At 42.1% G+C, this 22,200-nt stretch overlaps 2 protein-coding genes across 3 annotated transcripts; both read left to right on the top strand.

Moving 5' to 3' along the window:
• lgals17 (galectin 17) lies at positions 1-15,738 on the top strand. Of its 2 annotated transcripts, XM_033975845.2 has the most exons (9): positions 1-214; positions 247-282; positions 3,967-4,001; positions 6,318-6,498; positions 11,089-11,306; positions 11,493-11,583; positions 12,045-12,241; positions 12,436-12,480; positions 13,514-15,566. In XM_033975845.2, the coding sequence occupies exons 2-9, from the start codon at positions 257-259 to the stop codon at positions 13,573-13,575; spliced, it is 855 nt and encodes a 284-aa protein (XP_033831736.1). In that variant the 5' UTR covers positions 1-214; positions 247-256; the 3' UTR covers positions 13,576-15,566. The 2 variants fall into 2 exon arrangements, with proteins under 2 accessions (XP_033831736.1, XP_033831735.1); XM_033975844.2 differs by having other exon boundaries at positions 4-282; positions 13,514-15,738.
• A 1,105-nt stretch (positions 15,739-16,843) lies between these two features.
• Positions 16,844-20,876, top strand: rps18 (ribosomal protein S18). Its single transcript, XM_033975646.2, has 6 exons — positions 16,844-16,947; positions 17,405-17,503; positions 18,070-18,156; positions 18,759-18,860; positions 19,742-19,833; positions 20,772-20,876. Exons 1-6 carry the CDS (start codon positions 16,945-16,947, stop codon positions 20,845-20,847), a joined length of 459 nt encoding a protein of 152 aa, XP_033831537.1. The 5' UTR covers positions 16,844-16,944; the 3' UTR covers positions 20,848-20,876.
• The last annotated feature ends 1,324 nt before the right edge of the window (positions 20,877-22,200 follow it).

Raw genomic sequence — 22,200 nt, forward strand, 5'->3', positions numbered from 1 at the left:
GCGTCAAGCCTGTTCATTTATTAAAGGCCTCTGAGGTTTTACTAGGATTAAAAGAGCAGGCGGGCTGTTTTAATGTGAAACAGGATTAGTAGAAATCGAAACTTAGACCCCGCGCTCCCGCTGTTTACGCCCGTCTCCGCGAACTGCACTTTTAGACGCCAGCATCATCAGAGTTCAGCATCAGACCGAACAAAATCTGGACCGGATCTGGACTGGACCTGGACCAGCTAGACCCCCACGTGTACCGGCTTTCTCCATGGCAACCATCACTGCACTCGCCTGGTAAGTTCCAACATATTGTCAGTGAAAGCTATTTTGCAAATAAGTCAAGTTTGGCAATTATCTTTATTACTTTAAACCTACTTTAAATAAAATTAAATGGAGATTTGCAACCAAAATTTGACTACAGAGCTTATGCTTTTTATATGTCTTTTTTCCCCTGCGCTCGTGAGCTGCGGTTGAACACACATAAACACATGTAAAGAGCTACCGATGCGCTCACTGTGTCCACAAGTGCTGATGCCGCCGAGTTTCGTTTCAACGCAAACCACTGAGGCACAGAGGGTAGAACAGTGCTGACGCAGATGAGCGCGGCAGTACATTATACAACACATGGATATCATATCATATCATATCATAAAATGGCACAGAGGGGCCAGGATATATATATATATATAAATAAATATATATATATATATATATATATATATATATATATATATATATATATATATATATATATATATATATATATATATATATATATATATATACACACACACACACACACACACACACACACAGAGAGAGAGAGAGATTTAGCCTGTAACATGTAGCAAAGCGTGAATATGCAAGGCTCATTGTACAAATTGTTTTCCAAATACATTATTAAATTTAAAAAACAAAAACTTTATTAAATTTCAGTCAAATAAACACAGTAGAGAAGCTTTGAACAAGGTTCACCCTTACCTATTTTAATATAATTTGGTCATGTTTGGCAGGCCTGTTTAATAAGCCCAAAGGGCTGTGTGTGGCCCCTGAGCCGTAATTTCCCCATGTCTGATTTAGCCTCATATACAAACATGAAAATAAAAATGCTTTCTCTGATTTTTTCTATTAGTGACAAGGTCCATTCTTCCGCTGCATTTATCCAACCACAGCACAACATGTGGGAGGGCATTTGACACAGCACAACATGTGACACACCACAACGTGTGAGAGGGCATTTGATACACCGAGATACAGGAGGATTGGAGGGCATCTGACACACAGGGATACAGGAGGATAGGAGGGCATCTGACACATAGGGATACAGGAGGATGGGAGGACATGTGACACAGGGATACAGGAGGATGGGAGGGCATCTGACACACAGGGATACAGGAGGATGGGAGGGCATCTGACACATAGGGATACAGGAGGATGGGAGGACATGTCATACAGGGATACAGGAGGATGGGAGGGCATCTGACACACAGGGATACAGGAGGATGCGAGGGCATCTGCTAGAGAACAATAAAAAATGAGGTTAAATTTTGCATTTTCCATGCATACAAAAATGATCATACTATGGATTATTATGGGAATTTTAAATGTTTAAGATGATTTACATAACATGACACAACATGGGAAGTGATCCAGTGGTGGAAGAAGTACTCACTTTTGCGACTTAAGTAAAAGTACACGGCCAAAACAATAAAAGTAAAAGTTTCGCATGAAGAAATCTATTTAAGTAAAAGTATTAAAGTACCATTTAAAAATGTACTTGAAGAGTAAAAAGTAAAAGTAAAATAAGATAATTCTCATTGTTTACAGACTATTTTAATAGTCTTATAACCAGTATTAGGAAATAACTGAAGACATGTACTGAACCATAGGTTGACGGTGTGAATGTATGTGTGAATGTGTGAGTGGTTCTTGATGTAAAGAGCTTTGAGCCTTGAAGGTGGAAAAGTGCTGTATAAAAATGTGACCGTTTACCATGTACTGAAAATATGTATTCTGAATACTCACTGTGAGTAACTGTATTCTGGTTCAGTTACTTTTTCATTGGTGGTATTCAGAATTCAGTTACTTTCATAAATTAAAAGGAATACATAGTGTAGCACAGTCCATCCATCCATTTTCTTCCACTTATCCAGTGCCAGGTCGCGGAGGCAGCAGTCTAAGCAGGGACTCCCAGACTTCCCTCACTCCAGACACGTCCTCCAGCTCTTCCGGTGGGACCCGCCAGTCCAGAGAAATAGTCCCTCCAGTGTGTCCTGGGTCCTCCCCTGGACTATCTTCCGGTGAGACCTGCCCGGAACACCTCCCTAGGGAGGCATCCAGGAGGCATCCTGAGCAGATGCCCGAGCCACCTCAGCTGGCCCCTCTTGACGTGTAGGAGCAGCGGCTCTGCTCTGAGCTCCTCCCGTGTGACTGAGCTCCTCAGCCTATCTCAAAGGGAGTGCCCCAGCCCTGCGGAGAAAGCCCATTTCGGCCACTTGTATCCGTGATCTTGTCCTTTCGGTCATTACCCAGCCACAGCTCATGGCCATAGGTGAGAGTAGAAACATCGATTGACCGGTAAATCGAGAGCTTTGTCTTTCGACTCAGCTCCTTCTTTACCACGACGGTCCGATACAGTGACTGCATCACTGCGGACTCTGCACCGATCCGCCTGTCAATCTCATTCCCATTCGTCCCTCACTCATGAACAAGACCCTGAGATCAACTTGAACTCTTCCACTTGAGGCAGAGGCTCCCCACCCACCTGGAGAGGGCAAGCCACCTTTTTCCGGTCGAGAACCATGGCCTCGGATTTGGAGGGGCGGCTTCTCATCCCAGCCGCTTTACACTGTAAACCGCCCCAGTGACTGCTGCAGGTCCTGGCTCGAAGAAGCCATCAGGACAACATCATCTGCAAACAGCAGCAATGAAATCCTGTGGTTCCCGAACCAGACCCCTTCCAGCCCCTGACTGCGCCTAGAAGCTCTGTCCTTAAATACAATGAAAAGAACTGGTTCTGTTCATTGTTGTATGAACTGCACAGTATTAGTGGGAAAAAGTAAAAACACAGTTCTTGCAATGTGTGCATGTACATTTTTGGTCTCTGATTAGATATAAATGAATGCTTAATAACACAAATAAAGCTGTTTGTAATTATATCTCTATTACACTATAATATTAAGCAACTCAGGGTAAAAGTATTCAAAATACTGTACCCAAACAGAGGACATTCAGAGTACTCTGGACCATGTAACAGAATTTTTAACAAGAATACTTTACAAAATACATTTTAATTTGGGTATTCAGTATTCTGTAACTAAATACATTTTCAAAGTATTCTTCCCATTACTGTTGATATGTCCATAAATATTCTAATAATCAGATTTTGAATGTGCCTGAATGCACTGGAGCTGAGACTGGATGAAAAATGTGACCTTTAGTGGCCTCATTACCCAGAGCACCAATGCTCTTAAGAGGGACCATCTCCAGACTCATCTTTGAGTTTATTTTATTGAAATATCAATGTTCTGAGTATCAGAGATGGGTACTACTAAATTGTACCATGGTAGCAGTAAATCTTTATTCATACTTAATCATATTTTTTTTTACTTAGTTTTGAAGTAACAGTACTCGATGATTTGAACATTTGTGTTTCTTGCTGCTCTTTCAGATGTGATTTAGTTTGTCTCATTTTTGTGTCTGTTTGAAAGTACCAGATTTTGTGTATTATTTAATGTTTTGGGCTTCAAATAACATTCACTTAAAATTATAAATCAGATGTTAACAACTTATTCTTACTGGAGTAATCCTTTCTTCAAATACCTTTTACACTTACTTGAGTCATTTTTTGGATCACTACTTTGTACTTCTACTTGAGTAATGTTGTTCTGAAATAACGTGACTCTTACTTGAGTATAATAGTGCTTGTACAGTACACAAGCACATGGACTGTATAAATGATTCTGTTGTGTTGTGCAGGGTTCTACTGCTGCTCTCAGTGCTTGGTCGATCGGGTGAGTTTAAACTCTCTTTGTAGAAATACTGTAATCAGCCATAATAATACTAATAACAGTACTAGGGTTGGGCTGATATTGAGTTTTTGAGCCGATACTGCAGTGTTTGCTGTGCCGATGTTTGCTGATACCGATATTTAGCTTTTAAATTCCATAGCAAACCCCACAACTTTATCTTAAGTTGAAGTAAAGATAACAAATTAACTTTTAACTTTTGTAATAATAACAAAATGTGATTATCTTGGATATGCAATTATTTTTTTTACATTTTTGTGTAAAAATACAGCCATAGAGCACTGTTCAATAAGGGCACTCAGGGAATGAAGCAGTACAAAAAAATATTGGTATCGAATGATGATATCGACTGATATCTATACTGAAACCGATATATAGCCGATCCCACAACAATACAGTCACAACTTATTTTTATTTGAATAATGTTTATTTGCTGTTTTGGACTAAACTGATACTATAGCAGGACTTAAACAAGATTAAACCAGGACTGAACCAGGACATGATCAAGCCTTATGTATCAAAACTGAATCAGGAGTAATTCAGGGCTAAAGCTTCACTGCGTAACATTCTGAAGGATTTAATGAAACAAGAAAATTAAAGCTACAATACACAGAACATTAGAAATAGATAAGTTTTACTGTGGGAGAAGGATGCATGTTTTTCTGTTTTTAGTCTGATAAACACATGAAAAAACATGTTCTTTTTTAGTTTATCTTTCGACTAAAAAGTTGCACGGTGAGGAATTACATCAGGACTAAAACAGGCCAAGAACACTTAAGCTTGTTTCACACTGCCACTCTGGACCAGCTCCACTCACACTCTTAAGCGGGGCGAGTGCAGTGTGAACAGTGCACCAACATGTGGGAAATTGACCTAAAGCAGTCATATTGCATTTAGTTATCATTTATCCTCCTGAGACCCGAGCTCTTGCATGACATGCTTTATTAATTTCTCTTTGTTATTTGGGCTGATTGGGACCTGATGAGTCTAAATACAAAGAATTATCTTTTTACATTATGTAGTTTCTGAGAATAAAATATGTAAATCAAATATGTTCATATGTGGACATTTTTTAATCATTTTGATGAAACATTTGAGTAATGATTTGCAAAAACTATTTATTATGACCCTGAACACAGCAACATTTGTCCTAAATGTAAAAACAAAATGAGAAACAACAATTGTGCCTCTTGGTACAATGTGTCTCCTGTGAAGAGCTGCTGACAGGAGCAGGAAGAAAAATAAAATTAAAATTAAAATAAAATATTCTAAACATTCTAAACTGTTAAAAAATGAATATATATAATATATTTGCATTGTTGCTGTTCTTGTATGCTGTTATTCTTCTTCTCAAAATTTGCATTGTGGCCTAGACAGCCCAAAATGTCTTGTCCACATATGAGGACACCAGGTCTCAGGAGGCTATGACACCCATGGATCATTAGGTTATAATTTGGACATTTTATATCACAATATTAATCTAAAACAACTTAATAAAAGAAACAACTGTGGTGTTGGCGTTGCTGTAAACATCACCACTACAAAGCACCGCATGCTGTCGGTGCCCCCTATGGAGAGCTGCACTCACACTAGAGAAACATTCAGTGCTCCTGTTTATCTATTTTACTTTTTATAAGACACATTTTTGGCAGAGAAAAAGTAACTAAAAGTTACTAAGGCAAATAACTGTGATCTAATGAATCAATTTCAATTGTAAGTAGTTAGTGCAATTAACTGTACTAAAATGACTCCAAGATGCTGCCGAATCCTACGCATATCATAGATTAAGAAAATGTATTTGGCTAATGAAACAGATATGTCACAGTGGGGGTGTACTTTCTTTCTTCTTTCTTTATTCGTTTATTTGACAGGGACAATGTGCAAAAACATTAAAGATGCTTTACACCAGATTATAGCTGAAACTAGTTTCCATCTGTAGTCCCTGAGCAGGTGAGGAATACAAAATAAAATGTAAGCAATATAATCAATACATACTCACACACTACAAATGACCAATTATTACACAATAAGATTTTACAATAAAATCTAAAATAAAATTACTGGTGCTGGCTTGAAAATAGTGATTAAAGATTGCTCAAACATGCACAAATCACTTCAAATACAGCTGGTTAAAAGCTCTGAAAAGCCAAACATTGCAGAATAGGTTTGATAATAAAATATTTAATAAAAAGTTTTTTAGGAGGAGGAGTCCCACTAACTCAAAGTGAAAGGTGGAATGCATGTTTGAAGTTTGTGATAAATGTAGACACATAAAAATGATCATTTGAAATGCGCCTTCAGTTTCCTCCAGCCTGCCCCCAGCGTCCAACCTGGCCTCTCCCACATTCCATGCTGTGGTCTCGACCCTGGTGGGCAAAGACACTGTCCTGCCCTGCTCCTGGCAGCAGCACCTGTCTCACTTGCCGCCTGTGCCTCATGTGCAGTGGTGTTTAGAGTCCTCAGGGCCTGTCCTGGAGCAAAGGTGAGTACACAATAGTCCAGATAACTGATACCCGCTAGTGGTGGTCTACATGTATGTCTATGACAGAATGTTCAGTAGTTACCATGGTGACACAATGCACGCATTAGCAAACACTGCCAAAAAAGTTTAAAGATAGTCTGAAAACTCAAGAAAAAATACAAAATGGATTTAAACAAAAAGGTGGGTAACTTAAAAACTGTTGGCTAATGCTAGCTAGCTTGTGACTCTATGTGTGTGAGACTTTTTTGACAGCAGAAATCAGCTCACTTGCTGTAGTTCCAGCTAAATCAGCTCTAATGGTCAGATTGTGTTCAAATAAACCTCAGATTGGACAAAGCCTCAGACAAAACATGCCTACAGTTAGCATCACAACCCCAGGGAATGAGTGCCAATTTTGATTACCCAATTATGACTACATTTTTATAGTCGACTAGTTACAGTTGCTCCATAAATAGTTGCAGCCCTACTACAGATTTTTATTGTCCGGAAAATCCTTAGCCTTACAGCTAAATAAGAAGCATAGGTGGCACCTCACAGCAAGAAGGTGTCAACTCCGGTGCCTTTCTGTGTGGAGTTTGCATTTTCTCCCTGTGTCCATGCACTCCAGTAGGTGAAATCCTCCAGATAACATAATCTTGACCATAGACTGTATAAAGAAGTGGACTAAATGAGTGTGACGTCACCCACAGTCAAATGAAGCTCATCAAGGCTAGAGCAGTTAATTAATTAATTAATTCATTCATTCATTCACTCACCTAAAATGACGTTGCAAAAACATCTCAATGAGGGTGCAACGCGCTCTTTTGCACCCCTGTAGACCCAGGCAAAATTTTAGTACAATCATAAATGTTGATAATTGCAGCTGATGTCATTAACATTCCTGGAGAGTGTGATGCTAACTGTAGGTACTGCTTTGTCTGAAGCTCTCTTAATCAAATTAGACTTTAATCTGAGCTTTATTTTAACACAATGTGACCAGAATTAACTGGAATTACAACAGGTGGAAAGGAAAAAGATCAAGGCCAGTTACGTCGCCCGGACTGGCGTTACCGGGGCCCCACCCTGGAGCCAGGCCTGGGGTGGGTGCTCGCCAGCGAGCGCCTGGTGGCCGGGCCTTTCCCCACGGGGCCCGGTTGGGCCCAGCCCGAAGGAACGACGTGGGGCCGTCCTCCCGTGGACCCACCACCTGCGGGAGGAGCCATGCGGGGCGGGTGCAAAGAGATCCGGGCGGCAGTCGAAGGCGGGGACCTCGACGACCGGATCTCCGGACATGGAGACTAGCTCTGGGGACGTGGAACGTCAGCTCGCTGGGGGGGAAGGAGCCTGAGCTTGTGCGGGAGGTTGAGCGTTACCGGCTAGATATAGTCGGCCTCACCTCCACGCACAGCTTGGGCTCTGGAACCCAACTTCTTGAGAGGGGTTGGACTCTCCATTTCTCTGGCGTTGCCTGCGGGGAGCGGCGGCGAGCTGGTGTGGGCTTGCTCATTGCCCCACAGCTCAGCCGCTGCGTGTTGGGGTTCACTCCGGTGAACGAGAGGGTCGCGTCCCTGCGCCTTCGGGTCGGGGACAGGTCTCTCACTGTTGTGTCGGCCTACGGGCCAAACAGCAGTGTGGAGTACCCGGCCTTCTTGGAGTCCCTGGGAGGGGTACTAGACAGTGCACCAACCGGGGACTCCGTTGTTCTCCTGGGGGACTTCAACGCCCATGTGGGTAACGACAGTGACACTTGGAGGGGCGTGATTGGGAGGAACGGCCTCCCCGATCTGAACCCGAGCGGTGTTTTGTTATTGGACTTCTGTGCTAGTCACAGCTTGTCCATAACAAACACCATGTTCGAGCACAAGGGTGTCCATCGGTGCACATGGCACCAGGACACTCTAGGTCGGAGGTCGATGATCGACTTTGTTGTCGTGTCATCTGACCTCCGACCGCGTGTCTTGGACACTCGGGTGAAGAGAGGGGCTGAGCTGTCAACTGATCACCACCTGGTGGTGAGTTGGATCCGCTGGCGGAGGAGGAAGCCGGACAGACCTGGCAGACCCAAGCGCATTGTGAGGGTCTGCTGGGAACGTCTGGCCCCTCTGTCAGGGGGGTCTTCAACTCCCACCTCTGGGAGAGCTTCTCCCTGATTCCGGGGGAGGGTGGAGACATGGACTCCGAGTGGGCCATGTTCTCCACCTCTATTGTCGATGCGGCTGCTCGTAGCTGTGGTCGTAAGGTCTGTGGTGCTTGTCGCGGCGGCAATCCCCGAACCCGGTGGTGGACACCGGAAGTAAGGGATGCCGTCAAGCTGAAGAAGGAGTCCTATCGAGCCTTGTTGGCTCGTGGGACTCCTGAGGCAGCTGATGAGTACCGGCGGGCCAAGCGTGCCGCGGCTCGGGCAGTCACAGAGGCAAAAACTCGGGGTTGGGAGGAGTTCGGAGAGGCCATGGAGAAGGACTATCGGACGGCCTCAAAGAGATTCTGGCAAACCGTCCGACGCCTCAGGAGGGGGAAGCAGTGCTTCACCAACACTGTTTACAGTGCGGGTGGAGAGCTGCTGACCTCGACTGGGGATGTTGTCGGGCGGTGGAAGGAATACTTTGAGGATCTCCTCAATCCCACTGTCACGTCTTCCGAGGAGGAAGCAGAAACTGGGGACCTAGAGGCGGACTCGTCCATCACCCTGGCTGAAGTCACTGAGGTGGTTGGCAAGCTCCTCGGTGGCAAGGCTCCGGGGGTGGACGAGATCCGTCCTGAGTACCTCAAGTCTCTGGATGTTGTGGGGCTGTCTTGGCTGACACGTCTCTGCAACATCGCGTGGCGGTCGGGGACAGTACCTGTGGAATGGCAGACCGGGGTGGTGGTCCCTCTGTACAAGAAGGGGGACCGGAGGGTGTGTTCCAATTACAGGGGAATCACACTCCTCAGCCTTCCCAGTAAGGTCTATTCCAGGGTACTGGAGAGGAGAATCCGACCGATAGTCGAACCTCGGATTCAGGAGGAGCAGTGTGGTTTTCGTCCTGGTCGTGGAACACTGGACCAGCTCTATACTCTTCATCGGGTCCTCGAGGGCTCATGGGAGTATGCCCAACCAGTCCACATGTGTTTTGTGGATCTGGAGAAGGCATTCGACCGTGTCCCTCGTGGTGCCCTTTGGGGGGTGCTCTGGGAGTATGGGGTCCGGGGCTCTTTGCTAAGGGCTGTCCGGTCCCTGTATGACCGGAGCAGGAGCTGTGTTCGCATTGCCGGCAGTAAGTCAGACCTGTTCCCGGTGCATGTTGGACTCCGCCAGGGCTGCCCTTTGTCACCGGTTCTGTTCATTATATTTATGGACAGAATTTCTAGGCGCAGCCAGGGGCCGGAGGGGGCCTGGTTTGGGAACCACATGATTTCATCTCTGCTGTTTGCAGATGATGTTGTCCTGATGGCTTCTTCGAGCCAGGACCTGCAGCAGGCACTGGGGCGGTTTGCAGCCGAGTGTGAAGTGGCTGGGATGAGAATCAGCTCCTCCAAATCCGAGGCCATGGTTCTCGACCGGAAAAAGGTGGTTTGCTCTCTCCGGGTGGGTGGTGAGTTTCTGCCCCAAGTGGAGGAGTTCAAGTATCTCGGGGTCTTGTTCACGAGTGAGGGAAGGATGGAGCGGGAGATTGACAGGCGGATCGGTGCAGCGTCTGCAGTGATGCGGTCGCTGTATCGGTCCGTTGTGGAGCTGAGCCGGAAGGCGAAGCTCTCGATTTACCGGTCAATCTACGTTCCTACCCTCACCTATGGTCATGAGCTCTGGGTAATGACCGAAAGGACAAGATCGTGGATACAAGCGGCTGAAATGGGCTTCCTCCGCAGAGTGGCCGGGCGCACCCTTAGGGATAGGGTGAGGAGCTCGGTCACACGGGAGGAGCTCGGAGTAGAGCCGCTGCTCCTTCACGTTGAGAGGAACCAGTTGAGGTGGCTCGGGCATCTGCTCAGGATGCCTCCTGGACGCCTCCCTAGGGAGGTGTTCTGGGCATGTCCCACCGGGAGGAGGCCCCGGGGAAGACCCAGGACACGCTGGAGGGACTATGTCTCTCGGCTGGCCTGGGAACGCCTTGGGGTCCCACCGGAGGAGCTGGAGGACGTGTCCGGGGTGAGGGAAGTCTGGGAGTCCCTGCTTAGACTGCTGCCCCCGCGACCCGGCTCCGGATAAGCGGAAGAAAATGGATGGATGGATGGATACAACAGGTGGACTGATTTCTGCCGTTAAACAAGTCCCTCTCAAATAACATTACAGTCAGATGCTAGCTAGCATTAGCTTTATCACTAGCCAACAGTTTTTCAGTGAGTCATTCTCACCTTTTTGTTGAAACTCAAACACCTAAACAGGACCATGAACGCTTGTTTTGATCACAGGCTCCTGAAAATGTGCTCTTTAAATCCATTTTGTATTGTTCCTTGAATTTTCAGACCATCTAAAAACTTTGTTTGTAAGTGTCTTTGATAACTGCTGAACATTCTGACATAGACATACATTGGGAAAACCCCCAGCATGATGTCACTGTAAATCCAGATGTTAACTGTATTTTAGAGTATTAAGTCTTCTAACCTGTCATATGCACTTTAAATGTCTCTTAGGGGCTCGGAACACTGGGCCAGTGCGGAACTCTTAGACCGAGCTCGGGTCTCTGAATCCGGGCTGCAGACTGGAGACTGCTCCCTGCTGATCCGAGATGTGCAGGTGAGCGACGGAGGCCAGTACCACGGATACATGATCCTGGATGAGGGCCAGTCCGGGACCGAGACTAGGACCGGGACTGGGGTCTTCATCGGCAGTGTCAAGCTCCTAGTGTTCGGTAAATACGGGTTTAGTCCAAGTTTAGTCTAGGTTTAGTCCTGATTTAGTCTCTGGTTCAGTCCTGCTTTAGTCCTGGTTTAGTCCTGCTTTAGTTCTAGTTTAGTTCTGCTTTAGTCATGGCTTAGTCCTGGTTTAGTCCTACATTAGTCATGCTTTAGTCCTGGTTCAGTCCTGTCTCTTTCAGATCACCGCTCAGTGGAGACCAAACATCCTGGTGAAGACCTGGTTTTGAACCTGTTCACTCCTCGCTCGATGAGTCTGTTCTTCCAGAGCAGGTTTGTATAAATACTATTACTATTACTGCTACTGCTTCTACTACTACTACTACTACTACTACTAAGACTACTACAACAACTATTGTTACTACTACTATTACTACTACTAATACGACTATATCAACTAATATTATTACTACTACTACCACTACTACTAATGTTACTACTACTAAATTAGGACATAACATTCTGGCTGAATCAATGTAGACAGACTATTAAAACCATACTGCTACTACTATTACTGCTACTGCTACTACTTTTACCACTACTATTACTGTAACTGCTACTACTACAGCTAGCTAGATTCCTGGTTTATTTATATTGTGCGTCTTCAGTAACAACTCCGAGTCCTATTATTACTACTGCTACTACTAGTACTAATACTGCTACTACTATTACTTCTACTACTAGTACTACTACTTGGTTCCTGGTTTATATTACACATACTGATCTGTCTTCAGTAACAGCTCTGAGTGGGAGATGCTGTGGACCAGAGATATACCAGGACCAGGAATGGGACCAGGATCTCGGGTCCAGATGGACTCAGTGAAGAACCGGCTACTCCTGAGGTCTGTGTCCCAGTCCGATCAAGGGATCTACAAAGTCCTAGACCTCGACGGACTCACTGTGAGCTCCACGCGTCTGTCTGTGGACCAACGTGAGAACACCAGATGCCCTCCCATCCCCCTGTGTGTGTCCCCCTGTGTGTGTCACATGCCCTCCGAGTCTTCTATACCCTGTGTGTCAGATGCCCTCCCATCCTCCTGTATCCTTGTTGGTCAGAAGCCCTCCCGTCCTCCCGTATCCCTGTGTGTCATAGACATTTAAATTATGTGTTTTTGTTGTTTTCAGATGCATCTACAGCTCAGAAGTTCACATTTGAAAATTACCTGAGAGGTCAGTCTGTTCAGTCCAGTGTTTAGAATACACATTTATTACACAATATTGTATATTTTTCATGGTGAAAACCAAGATACAAGATTCATTAACTTCTTATGATCATTAGGCCTGTCACGATAACACATGTTGAAGCACCATATACTGGTACAGAGAAATATTGCGATAAACGATAATATTGAAACTACTTTATGCCACTGACACAAAACAAGATAATCCCAGTAAATTTATTTTTAAATACACTTTATCATTAAAAGGTCTGAGCTGCAACAAATAAATAGCGAAATGAATTAATAATTAGGCAGATAAGTTATTTAGTCATCCCTTTACAGCTCAAATCTTATTGCATTACATAAAAATGTACCCACTATTGTATAGAAAATGTACATGCGATAAATATTGAGCCCAAAATAGTATATCTCATATATTGAACAATAAGTCGATATAATTTTTATTGTTACAGGCCTAATAATCATAAACATAACAGGGACACTTTTAATTGCATAAACTTTATTAACTTTAACTTTATTATGCAAATAGATTTTTTGGAGCCTTCTACCATGTTCTAACACTGTTCACTCATCAAAAACATGCCTGAAAAGGATGTCACCCATACGTATTTGAGTAATCTAGCAATCTCTTCTGCTTATACTATTCACACCCTCCTTATGATTAGCTGTACAATCCTGTACAAGGCTCCGCCCACAAGCCTGCACCACCCATGCCCCTGCATGACAATTTACATAATATATAAAATCATGATACAAAACAATACGCTACAACTTCACAAACCTGATGTGATATGCAGTAGTTTCATTAGAAGTGTGATACCCCCACTTTAAATGCAGTGATTCAAATAGATATCACCATATTCACCTCCACTGCAGTGATTCTGTCACTTCTGGTTTATAGTTTGGTCTGTGTTTTATTTAAATTGTGTCCTTGTCTCTTAAAATCTCCTATAACTATTTTTTTTTTAAATACTTTTCAGTTAAAGTATAAAACTGATCAATGTTTTGTTTTGTGTTTCCAGACGATGGAGTGAAAATCACCCCGTCTGCTTTGCTCCTCGCGGCCTCTCTCCTTTTCTTCTGAACTCACAAATTGAAGTCTCTCAGTCTCTCTGCCAAAACCACAACACAACAGCAGTTTTGTTTTGCATGATTTAAATGACACTCAAGTCAAGATGAAGCTACAGCAGCACAGGGGATGCTCTGAGCAGAGAGAGGTTTGAGTCTCTAAAGATGTTTCGAAGAGTGAGTGATAAAGAGGTTTCACTGGACAGTTTGAAGCAGAGGTCTAGCTCCACTGTCCTCTGGTCCTGAGAGGGTCTAAAGTCCGAAGGGAAACTCATGACTCTGGTGGCAGTGGCTCAGCCGTCAAAGTGCTTGCACTCCAGTCTGAAGGTTTCTGGTTCAATCCCAGATTTGTTGTTGTGTCCAATTCTCCCACACTGTCTAGTATGAATGGGGTGTGTTGGTGGTCCAATGGATAAGAGGGCATCTGAAGCTGGAACAATGCCAGAAATGGTAAAGTGATTTTTTTTTTCTATAAAAAGACTAAAACTATTACGAAACAATTGTATGAATAAAATAAAGCGTTTGATTTGTAGACCTTTTTGGATCATCAAAGATGCATTACATGGCATTATTCACTCACTCCACACTGAGGTAGATACCACTGTAGCCACAGCTGCCCTGAAGCAGACTGACATGAGCAAGGCTGCCAGTCTGCACCATCGGACCCTTCCACCACTAAGGCACACACACCACATTTACATGTATGGATTATGGGTGCCTTGTCCATGGACACAATGACTGCATGCACTGGTTGAAGAAGGATTGAACTGGAAATATTTCGGTCTGTGGGTCAACTGTCTGACTACTGATCCCCAGCTGCTCATTTAAAACTTTTTTTAAAGTTTAAAGTTTTTAAACTATAAATGGGCGTTGTATTGTATTTTACAGTTGAATGGCTCTGAGTTACATATGCTAATCATCTGCGGTCAAACGGTGTGTAGGAAAAATAATGGGGGGGTTTTTATGCCTGGAATCAGTAGATGGCATGTGACTCTGTTGCCACTCGTAAAATACTACTATTCTTTTGGGGGCCTACAAAATCTAATGTGCAATTTCCATCAAATACACTGAAATAGGAATTTGTAACTGAAATGAAATTACTTGAATTGAAAATATTAATCTTAATTTCACAATGTGCGATTTACTTACCTACATCAAATTGTCCAAGATGACTAAAGATGAATGCTTTGAATTCAAGTCTTTTAAAAACATAAGTTTGTGACAGAATCAACTCAAAGAATGTGAAAATCTCAGGGTTGCTTGAAAACACAGGAACCAGTCAATCAAACGTGAGAACAAATAATTATCTGCGTGATTTTAAATTACTTGAATTCAGATAACTTTGTATGCAATCAAAGTTATCTGAATTCAAGTAATTTAAAATCATGCAGATAATTGTCTTTCTCCAAAGTCTTGCATCTGCTCCACACCACATGCTTTTCCTGACAAAATATTGGCTCTAGACCTCTCCATGGCACTCAACACTGTTCGAAGTCGACTCTGGGTTCCACAAGTAAATTTCTCATTAATTTTTCCTATAGACCTTTCAAAAAATTAAAATATTAAAAAGTTCAAAGGCATCGTGGAGGCTAACCAGCTATGTGCTAACTACTATCATAACTCAGTTTATAAAGTTTCAGAAACACATTTTAAATACAATTATAGGTCTTGTGGTCATTAGTTGTTATGTTGCTAATTAGCCCTGATCTGATCGACCTTTTAAAATACATTGTTTCTCTGAAAGTCTATGGGAAAAATGAATGGGAAATGTATTTCCAGGACCAGAGGCGGGCGGTTACTGTTGAGCTCCATTAAAAAGACCCATGGTGATCACTGATGATTTGAGAAATGGTTTTGATTTAGTTGTGATGAATTCCACAGCCTTATCAGAAACATCCATATTTTGAAAAATCACACATTAAAAGATTAAAATACAGTAGAAAAAAAGAGTCACTAAATAGTTATGTTTTGTGTTCTAATTCAAGTAATTTGAATTCATTAGAGATGCATATGATTTTGTATGTAATAATTTCAAGTTTGTACAACTTTGGTAAAATACAGTTTAGATGTAAAGTTTTGCTTGTTCTGTAGCACTTTAACATGGGTTATGGGTTAACAACAAAATAATTTAAATCATTACCGTTTTAAATACTGAAATAAATTAATTATTTAATCTGTCTATGATTCAAAATTGGTTCTTATTCACAAACAGAAATGAGTTAATACTGCACAGACATTTTAGCTAAACTAAAGGTTTATTTACAGATTTTCAAAGCGCAATATGACGGTAGATCGATCGGTGAGTTGAGAGCGGAGTGTTTGCGTAGGGGTAGAGCGGGAGTAGCAGAGTCTGAGACGAGATGAACGGTACCGGTAGAGAAGAGCAGGGTCGGAGACTGAAGAGCTGAGCGGATCCAGAGAGCGGGTTCGGTGGAGGTGAGCAGGGTCGGAGACTGAAGAGCTGAGCGGATCCAGAGAGCGGGGTCGGTGGAGGTGAGCAGGGTCGGAGCTCCTCTGGTGAGGAGCGAAAAGTATCCAATTCAACAGGAGTCAAAAAGCGAACAAACATGAGCAAAGCGTACCACAAAGATACGATAAGATTTTAGCTACTTACAAATTTAAACACCACATGTCCATGATAATGAAATAAATGTGCTATATAAAATTAGGCTTCATTCAAATTTCCAGTGTCATATTACATTTCAGTGAAAAAATTAAAGATGACAGATGACAGAGGGCTCTGAACTAGCTGTCAACTGGCATAAAAAACAAAGAAACACTGGACAGTTTTATAAGAAAAGAACACAAGTTATTTAAATAAATTTTAGTTAGCGGATAACCAGCTTCCAGTGATAGCCTTTACTTGAATGCATGTGTTCAGAAAAAAAATACCGTGAATCGTACATCAAAACACTGGCAAAGGGGCTGTGCTTTTACACAGATTTAGTCAAAATACATGGAATAATCGCCAAAGCAGTATTTTTTATAGTCACATAATCATACACTGTATAAAGAAGATTTATATCTACAGTAATTCTTTTTTTAAATTATTATTATTTCTCCTTTGTTTATATCCAGACTACAGAGAGCTCCGCCATCGCGACCAATGCACAGATGAAGTTCCGCTTGGTTGTAATCTAACATTTATTGAATGTTTCCTCTGTTTATTCCTTTTTAAGATGGACCATAAAGCCAGTATTACTCGCTCTATCATTTATGTACTTAGTGGGAGCACGCTTTGCACATTATTTTTATTTTTAGATAAAAATAATTATAATTCTGGCCGGACACATTTAAAGCACCGGGCTCGTTTCCTGTTTCATCTGGGTCCAAACACTCGCGAGAAACGGCGTAACTTCCTCTTCGCACGGAACATTCGTCCAAGATGGTGAGTGTAATTCTGCTAACGCGGTTCAAGAGCGAAATCCTGCATCATCCGTCCTGTAACACACCGTCCAAAGCTCTTTGACGGTTTATATGAGTTCTGTTCGTATTTTACTATCATCAAATTTCTAAATTGAGGAGATTATACCTGTAAAAGTCTCGTTTAACGGGCTTGTTTGTTGCTCGATACTGGCTAACTAGCGCTGGTTGCACGTTTCCTGATTGAATTAGAAGACGCACTTGCAATATCTTAATAAGAATTTACCGTAGAGTGGCATTAAGAGAATGTCTGTACCCGTTTTTGAAACTTGAGCAAAGGTGTTAAAAGCTTCTTACAGCTACAGACAACTAGCAGAACTGTGTAGACTCACAGCAGATCTGGACATCTCAGTGAGGCATGGAGTGAAGACGTGTGGACTTGACGATCTGAGTGTAACCTCGTTTTGTCCGCTTTTGTCCAGTCTCTGGTCATCCCTGAGAAGTTCCAGCACATTCTTCGTGTTCTGAACACGAACATCGATGGAAGGAGGAAGATAGCCTTCGCCATCACTGCCATCAAGGTGAGCACGAGCAGGACTCTGAGCAGTTTGCTCTGCTGATTTTGTGTCCTTGGGCAACGCAGCTCTTGGATTTGAATGTGTGGTTGTTGATGGTTGGATGGAGAATGTTGCAACCACATTTCTTACCACAAAGTGATTGGGAGACGAGAGAATATTATTACAGAAATATGTAAAAAAAACAAACTAATATGTATTGAATTTAGAATAGCTTTTGGCAAGCTATAACTCTCAACTTCGATTATGGGTTCTCACCAATCTTTGGGCCGACAGTGGCTTAATGGTTAGAGCAGTGATCCACCAAACCCAAGGTCAGAGGGTTGATGGCTGGTCAAACTTCTGGTGTTGTTTTTAGGCAAGACAGTTCACCCACCTTGCCTAGTACAAATCTGGTACAGCGCTTCAAAGTATTTTCTGAAATCTCATTTAAACTTGACCTTTTGAGCAAGTTGCACCAGTTTTGTGCTGTAGCAAAGTATTTTCAGTGAGTGGAAGTTGACCTCTTTGCGGTTTGCTGATTTGACTTATGCTCTAACAATTCCATGTCAAATGTGGTGCCTGTGTTTCAGGGAGTTGGCAGACGTTACGCCCATGTGGTCCTGAGGAAAGCCGACATCGACCTGAACAAAAGAGCCGGAGAGCTCACTGAGGAGGAGGTGAGGAGCGCTCTGTACAAGGCCCCGGAATAACGGGAGCTACTCCAGGAATACAGCCCTGACTGAAATCTTTTGGGAGCACAGGCAGAATATTTAGGGGCGTGAGCTATGAACTGACAGCATTTTTTTTTTTTTTTTTTGTAGTTAACATTGTTGACCTAATTTATATGCTTTATTAATGTTTTAATTGTAGTATAACCAGCTCATAGATGTTTAATGCAAACAGATAACTGAATATGACAATCACTGAAATTAGTTGGTGCCCCTGTGTTGTGTGGGGACGCAGCCTGGGGTGGGTTTACAAAGGCTACAGTGCATGTTTGTTTAAGCTAGAGAGAGAATAAAAATGCCACAGGGGCCCCGGGGAAGCGAGCAGTGCGGTGTTGAATTGAAAAAGGTGGTTGAATTGAAGCTTCAGGTGAGTCCTGGACAGATACTAGAAATATCTGTAGGTCACACTCTGTTCTGACCACTGCTGTGGGCTTACAGACCCAGCCTAAGCTCGGCCTCCGCTCATTTGTATCTGTCAAATGCCCTGCTGTAGTAAACCTTTGGACATGTTCCTTAGTGGAGATGATGGTGCTTGACTCTGTTCTGTGCAGGTGGAGCGTGTGGTGACTATCATGCAGAACCCTCGTCAGTACAAGATCCCAGACTGGTTTCTGAACAGACAGAAGGATGTGAAGGACGGCAAATACAGCCAGGTCAGTACCATCACCTTTTAAGATGTGCAAGTATGAGATAATGCTGAGTCAGGCACTGGCTGCGGTTACACTCAAAATCAGATGATTGGAGTAAAGAAAACTCATCTAATGTATTTCTAATTGGGTCCCTCTGAACCCTCACATCAGGTTTTGGTTGCATGTCATTTAAATCATCTTAAAGGCTCAGAAATCAGATGTTCAGATTTTGGTGTGAGTTTGAACATGTAAGCCTCTGTACTTCTATGACAAACGTTGAGAATGTAACGTTAACATCAAATGCAGCCCAATTACTATAAACTTAACAATAATGTTACTGTTTTACCGTAAGTCTGATGAATGATAATGAGGTGCTCCAAGTCAATAAGATGAGCCAGTGCAGGGGCAGTAGTATGGTCCTCCAATATGGTTCTCAAATGATGTGCCAGATCTTTATCTGGTGGTTTTCTGAGTTCATGGTGTTGAAGTATCTGCATTGTGTCCCTCTACTGTACAGGGAGTAATCTTCGTTTAGGACTAATTTAGATCTAGTAGGTTGTGTATTTTAAGTGTGGTGCTTAGGCAGTCAAAATAGAAGTTACAACAGGTTTTCATGTATGTAAATTAGTCTGAAATTCTTTTAGACAATGTTCAAAATTGTCTTTAACACTAAATGTTTTTTTTTTTTTATTCAAATGTCTTTGTTCCTTGACTAATCAAAGCACTTAAAAGACTGCAATTACTCAGAATCAGCTTTCTGATTTTTTTCTCAATTTTTTATTGCAGTTGCCATAGCAATTAGTAATTAAAGTGTGTACTTCCGCAGTTGTCTTCTGTATTGTTTTTTCTTTTTTTAGTAATAGCATTATTGTCTTATCCCTACTCGAACTTATTTTTTTTTCTAGGTTCTTGCTAACGGTCTGGACAACAAACTGAGAGAGGATCTGGAGAGGCTGAAGAAGATCCGGGCTCACCGCGGCCTCAGGCATTTCTGGGGGTAAGAACATTTAATAATGTTTAACCTTTTAAACAGCTGCTGTGAAAGTGATGGGACGAGAAACGGGTTCTGAACTGAGGCTAGAGTTGTCAAAATCAAATCAGATCGATACTAAAACTAATATTGGAACTAGATACTTATTTGAGCAAGTATTGATAATGCAACAAATCACATTAGCAGGACAAAACTCATGAACAGTTTGTCTGTTTGAGCTTTATCAGCATAAGACCACATGGTAACTTGAAGAAAGTAGTGTTATGCTGTGTTAAATTACATTCTATTAAAGTTGTATTTTTGTTTTTATCTTTGTGGTATCGTAATCTGCATTGAGTCAATTCTTTTAGTATTATAATAACACTATTTAGATACCAAATTTCAGACTATCTGGGGCTGCAAAAATTGGATCTGAAAACATGATTTAGTATTAGTTACTAATGCTGAGAAACTAGTTTGTAGGAACTGGGGATATTAAATGATGCATACCCAAACTAATCTAATAAAAATCACATTCTGGCTGCTGCAGATTATGTGAAAGTGTCGACTGTAAAACTGTCTTTATCAGGGGAATAGCTGCTAACCCTGTAGTTTCGACCTCCTCAAACTGAAATGTTCCTGTGTGACAGATGCCCTTCCCTGTCTCCATGGGGTCATTCTGTGTAAAAGCTAAGGCTGTAGTTTAGTCTGGAGGACTAAAGGGGAGAGTGAGAGGAGGGGTGGTACTGTGAGACGTCACCAACTACTTGAAACTGAAGTGCAAATTTTGATTTTGGCATTTTTGACCACAAATCTGTAATTTTACCTAGTTTGGACTAAAATACCTAGGAACAGTAGATGATGCTATTGAAACACCATCGACATTGTTTAATAGGAACAAAGTGGATTTGGTCTATAGGTCCACTTTAAATATTCACTGAAGTATTCTGTGCTCTGTCTTTCAGCCTGCGTGTGCGCGGTCAGCACACCAAGACCACGGGCCGTCGTGGTCGCACTGTGGGAGTGTCCAAGAAGAAGTAATCTGCTCTGTTTCAATAAAATAGAAAAAATGTTTTTGTGTTGTGTTTTTGTGACTGAATGAAAAGCTGTATGATTATACAGTTAACAATGGATAAGCCAATTTGAGAGAAAAGAAACTCATCGACAGGATTCAAACCTGCGCAGGATGTCACAATGTCATTTTGATGCTATTAATGTCAGTGATGTCAATGAGTCCACAATGATGTCACAGTGACATGATGATGTGCTTATTTCAAGGGTAAATGGATACAAATTCATCACATTTTAATGCAGAAGCTAAACAGGTGTTGAGCCCGAGAGGCATCCTTCCAATCTGTTAACTTTTGGAAAGAGTAGAGGATGTAGCTCAGTGGAAGAGTGCGTTTTTGATGTGTTTTGTCACAATGATGATGATGTCATTGTGATGTCATTGAAGTTACACTGACATCCTAAAATCAGTGAAGTCATTGTGATTGCTCTCTGATACCCAGCTGAACACATTGACAGAATGAAAGGAAGCTGTATGATTATATCATTGCGATGTCATTGTCATGTCAGTGATGTCACAGTGATGTCATTGTGAATGTCCTGGGTTGCATCTCTAATCAATGTTAGTTTTCAATGGCTGCCGTCACAGTGAAGTACTTTGGAGTCTGCAACGACTGAATTGGGACATGGCAAGTATGTCTATGTAAAAGTGGAGAATGCTTTTTTGGTTTTAAACAAAGGATTAAAATGACATTGTGAAGAGATTTTGGTGGAAGAGGCACCGTCTGTCCAATTTGAGTTTCACTCTCATTTCTCCAGGTTCCTTAAATGTGAGGTTTGTTTTAAGTACCCGTATATGGTTATGATTTTAAAAATGCAATTGGTCAAATTATTAAGTTGTCAAAAATGTAGAGTAGAGCTTCAAATGGTTTAATCGATAATAATTGTTTGTTAACAATTTCAGTAATTAAATAGTAAATTGTTGCCTGGTTCATACACAGGCTCCCAAACATGTGATGAAAGGGTTTATGAGTCAAAGCAGTGAGTCTGATAAACACTTGTTTATAAATGTATTCCTTCAGCAGCTTCACCTCAGCTTTATCTGATATAATTTAGGATATATATATATGTGTGTGTGTGTATGTATGTGAGTGTGTGTATATTCTAGGACGAACATATTTTGGGTTGTCTAAGCCACAATGCAAATTTTTAGAAGTAGAAGAACAGCATACAAGAATGGCAACAATACAAAAATGTTCAATTTTGAATATTTTTAAGAGTTTAGAATGTTCTGATTTTTTTTTTTTTTTTTTTTTTTTTGGTAAAGACACATGTCTTCCTGCTCCTGTCAGCAGCACTTCATATGAGACACATTGTTCCAAGAGG

This window comes from Periophthalmus magnuspinnatus, chromosome 11 (assembly GCF_009829125.3).
Source record: "Periophthalmus magnuspinnatus isolate fPerMag1 chromosome 11, fPerMag1.2.pri, whole genome shotgun sequence".
Taxonomy (NCBI): Eukaryota; Metazoa; Chordata; class Actinopteri; order Gobiiformes; family Gobiidae; genus Periophthalmus; species Periophthalmus magnuspinnatus.

What these genes read in the sequence shown, in the direction of transcription:
- rps18 (XM_033975646.2), top strand. An exon ending in AGGACGGCAAATACAGCCAG is followed by an intron (nt 18,861 to 19,741) that starts GTCAGTACCATC and finishes TTTTTTTTCTAG; the next exon opens with GTTCTTGCTAACGGTCTGGA. An exon ending in GGCCTCAGGCATTTCTGGGG is followed by an intron (nt 19,834 to 20,771) that starts GTAAGAACATTT and finishes TCTGTCTTTCAG; the next exon opens with CCTGCGTGTGCGCGGTCAGC.
- lgals17 (XM_033975845.2), top strand. Translation starts at nt 257, where the DNA reads ATGGCAACCATCACTGCACTCGCCTG. An exon ending in CTCAGTGCTTGGTCGATCGG is followed by an intron (nt 4,002 to 6,317) that starts GTGAGTTTAAAC and finishes ATGCGCCTTCAG; the next exon opens with TTTCCTCCAGCCTGCCCCCA. An exon ending in GGGCCTGTCCTGGAGCAAAG is followed by an intron (nt 6,499 to 11,088) that starts GTGAGTACACAA and finishes AATGTCTCTTAG; the next exon opens with GGGCTCGGAACACTGGGCCA.